Source organism: Zingiber officinale, chromosome 2A, assembly GCF_018446385.1.
Source record: "Zingiber officinale cultivar Zhangliang chromosome 2A, Zo_v1.1, whole genome shotgun sequence".
In the NCBI taxonomy this organism is placed as follows: domain Eukaryota; kingdom Viridiplantae; phylum Streptophyta; class Magnoliopsida; order Zingiberales; family Zingiberaceae; genus Zingiber; species Zingiber officinale.
In genome coordinates this window covers 99,912,425-99,915,965 of record NC_055988.1, presented here as the reverse complement: position 1 = coordinate 99,915,965, position 3,541 = coordinate 99,912,425, and the positions used below count along the sequence as shown (strand labels likewise).

General features: G+C 36.1%; 1 protein-coding gene across 1 annotated transcript; it reads right to left on the bottom strand.

Moving 5' to 3' along the window:
- Positions 1–273: 273 nt before the first annotated feature.
- LOC122041713 (UBP1-associated proteins 1C-like) lies at positions 274–3,282 on the bottom strand. Its single transcript, XM_042601492.1, has 6 exons — positions 3,121–3,282; positions 2,938–3,012; positions 2,604–2,731; positions 1,010–1,463; positions 661–774; positions 274–575 (listed from the first exon to the last, which is right to left on the bottom strand). The coding sequence occupies exons 1-6, from the start codon at positions 3,205–3,207 to the stop codon at positions 504–506; spliced, it is 930 nt and encodes a 309-aa protein (XP_042457426.1). The 5' UTR covers positions 3,208–3,282; the 3' UTR covers positions 274–503.
- Positions 3,283–3,541: the final 259 nt, after the last annotated feature.

Sequence of the window (3,541 nt, the reverse complement as noted above, 5' to 3'; positions counted from 1 at the left end):
TCGATGATATTCTTCCCGAGGATTGCAGCGGTTGAGAAAAGTCTTTGAACTCAGTGTGTTAACTGACATGTCTCTTCAATTACCTTTGCTCAGTATGTGCTGCATATGAGATGAGTCCATCTGCTAAAGTTCATATTGTAGTGTTGACACGTGTATAACAACGCTCATCCAGAATCAATGTTTAGAAGGTCAACATCAAATAAGATTAAAGGTGTTAATGGCAACAATGATATAAAATACTGGATCGAATGGAATAAGTTAGCCACCAAAAACTTCATAGAGAAATAATAACAAATTGGATTTGATTTTAGTGACACAATTATCCATGGTGAATCATGATGTTTATAACAAATTGATAACCAGCAACAGATGACTAAAAAACAAGCCATGCTAGATCGATCAACAAGGAGATGCTTTAGCCCTTCTTGAAACAGAACATGCATGAATTGGGTTTTGACTAATTGCTACTCTCACTGGAAGTTTTTCACTTCCACACTGGAAAATCATGACTCCTCAGCCTTGATAACCAACTTGATTTTCTTGTTGTCAACCACAAAGCGAGAGCTTGAATTTATCTGGGAAAAAAGGAATACAAATGTGTTAATGCATCAACATATGGTATGAAAGGGCCAGGATAATATAATCTTTTGAAGGTTTTACCTTGTCCATTAACTTCGCCTGAAGTTGTTCCTCTTCTTCAGAGGCACCAGATTCTTGGGCCATCTTAATCACAATCCTTTGCAATTTTTTAATCTTCATCGTTTGATCTGGAATCTACAACGACCAAAACAACATTTCAGCTTTCCAAGAATTAAGGACTTTTTCTGTTATCCAACTGTTTAGTGGCAAGATAAGTGTAGCAATCTAATAAGTGCATACAGCACCAAGACACTAATTTCTTAAAAAGATAGAAGATGACAGAACTACTGAGTCAATACTCCACATAATAAAGACAAGATAGATAATGAACATGACCATATAATTCCTACAAAAAGAAGAATGCACATACCGACTTAAGGGTAGAAGTTACAAATTTCTTCCACTTGATTTTATGAGTGGAATCTTGTTTACTCTTAGATTGCTTATCTTGATCTCCAGGATGCTTCCTTTTCTTTGGTTGTTTATCTGCTTTTTCTGTTTCTCCTGCTTGTATTACTTCACCATTAGTAAATTCACTTGCATCATCTTTTATCTTTCTTTGCTCCAAACTTCCGTTTTTCACTTCTGCAACCAATTTGCAACTGACTGATTCATCCTCCGGTTTATCTTCATTTTTCATATTATTTGATCCATCAGAACTGGCAAATGGTTTGTCGCCAGACACCTCCTTGTTTGAAGCTGATACTACAGTCTGAGAAGATTGATTACGAGAAGCATGGTAAGCTTTTGCTTTTGCCCTGTGCTTCTTGCCATCAGCATGGAGCAGTAAAGTCTGCTTGCTGGTAGTAGTTGTATTGCAAAGGCTGTAGGGAGAGAAAATAATCTAATTTCACGTCTCAAAAATCATAAATATGGAGACAAATGTTTCAAATTGGTTGTGCATATATGGCAAATAAATGGAATGGGCCAACAATAGTTCATATACAGAACCAAAGTTGAAAGGTGTCATCTTCATCCTCAACGCTCAAACTACAAAAAACAATTAGAAACTTCAATGTTCCCATGTAATCTACTCTCGTCATTTAATTGGATCTCCATCAACTTAAATTCAGTACCAATAAAGGATGAAGTTCTATTATAGTTGGACATGGGAGATATTCTAATGAGAAAGAATTGCTCATGTTCTTAGCTGCCAAACAAAGTGAAATGGGAATAATCAGGCCACCTTTAAATCCAAGCTTATTTTATATGTCTAACACCTATCAACAAATAGGTACGTCATATACCAACTAGGGATAATTCTGAATTTTGGTTTGTTTTTTCAGTTTTGACAAGAATGTCAAGCGACGTATAAACTGAGAGAGTGAGAGTCAATAACAACTTAAATTTAACATGGAAAATCAAAAGTTGACTATGATGAATATATCAAAAATCTTGATGTGTGAAATACTAGTAACATGGAATGTGGAAATTTAGACCATCTGGTTCAGGCAATCAGGCCTTATACAAACTTGGTCAGCATAATCAAACTTGGCTAAGCAGAAGCCATAGGGCAAAACTTGTGATGTAAGAAATCATTCCATTTTCTCAAAGCCCAGTTGACTAGCTAAGGCCTTTCTTCATAAGCTTTTTAAAAACTTGTAAAAACCTCAAAACAAGGGGAAAACCAGGCATCTTAATGTTCAGCTGATAAATCGTATAATGCACCAATTAAATAGCTAATTACTTCACTATACATGTCACATTATCTTATAATCAATGAAGAAAATATTATCTATTTCTAATTTCTGCAGCTAGATTCTGTAATATGTATAATAAACACCAAAGAAGCACTTACAAAAGGTGTAGTCAAGAATCTGTTACTAGAGGAAATGATGAGCAGATCATCAACTAATGGCTAATGCCTTAATAGTCAAGTTTTTCCCAAGGTGTTCCAGGGAAGAGATGAACGAGCAAAGTAACTTTGGCCAAATAAAGCAGTGTTTATGATGATAATAACATACCTACAGAACCAAGGAGGACGGATTGACAAACCAACATTAACATCGACCTCTGCATTTCGCTTGGGCTTCTCAGGCTTAGCTGGTGTATTTTGTGAAGCTTTTCCCTGGTCTTTAGGACCGTATTTCTCCTGAAAGTTTCAGTATGAAAAAATCACAAAATTCTTAAAATTCCAAATGAATCTTTTGAAACATGTTGCATGAAAGATTAGGATATGAGCATGAAAGTGTAAAATTACGAATTTGAGCTTTAATACCCATGTTTGAAACCAATCTAAAATGTAATTTATGAGCATGTTCTACTATAAATCGAGAATAAACGATGTCATGGGCATACTGCTTCCGATATGCACTGCGTATGGCTCTGCACGCTGTTTTGGTCGAACGTCTTTCCGCAATCAATGCACGACAGCTGACAGAAAATATTTGGCAGGAAAAACAAAGTTAGATCGAGAAAACTGACAATGCATTCGTCAACAGAGAGAATGAGCGGATGACATCGATATGGGCGATCAACAACCTTGTAGGCGGAGCAGACTCGGAAGTGATTGGGCAGCTTAGGCTTCTTCAGATTTTCCCCGCAGTCCTCGCACTGAAACCAAACCATCTTCGCCGCACTCTCGATCTCTTCCTTCTCTGCTCTAAGCGGCGCCTTCTTCGTCCTCTGTTAGGGTTTAATGGAACCGGCGATGGAAGTTTCCAGAAAAGCACTCGTACAAGTTAATTTACTCAAAACCCCTCCATTTTGAACTCTTAAACACACAACCTCGTACGGCATCCGCTTTATAGGGTTAAATCGGTCATTTCAAGAATTAGTCGTTCAACAAAAGAAAATTAAATATAAACAAAAAACAAAACACTAAAATAAAAATATTATAAATATAAAGAATTAATTTCCAAAAACAAAATCTCTTAATATTTTTCAAAAATTTGATAATGTC

What these genes read in the sequence shown, in the direction of transcription:
- LOC122041713 (XM_042601492.1), bottom strand. Translation starts at nt 3,207, where the DNA reads ATGGTTTGGTTTCAGTGCGAGGACTGCGGGGAAAATCTGAAGAAGCCT. An exon ending in TAACTTCTACCCTTAAGTCG is followed by an intron (nt 775 to 1,009) that starts GTATGTGCATTC and finishes TGGTCGTTGTAG; the next exon opens with ATTCCAGATCAAACGATGAA. An exon ending in AGGCGAAGTTAATGGACAAG is followed by an intron (nt 576 to 660) that starts GTAAAACCTTCA and finishes CTTTTTTCCCAG; the next exon opens with ATAAATTCAAGCTCTCGCTT.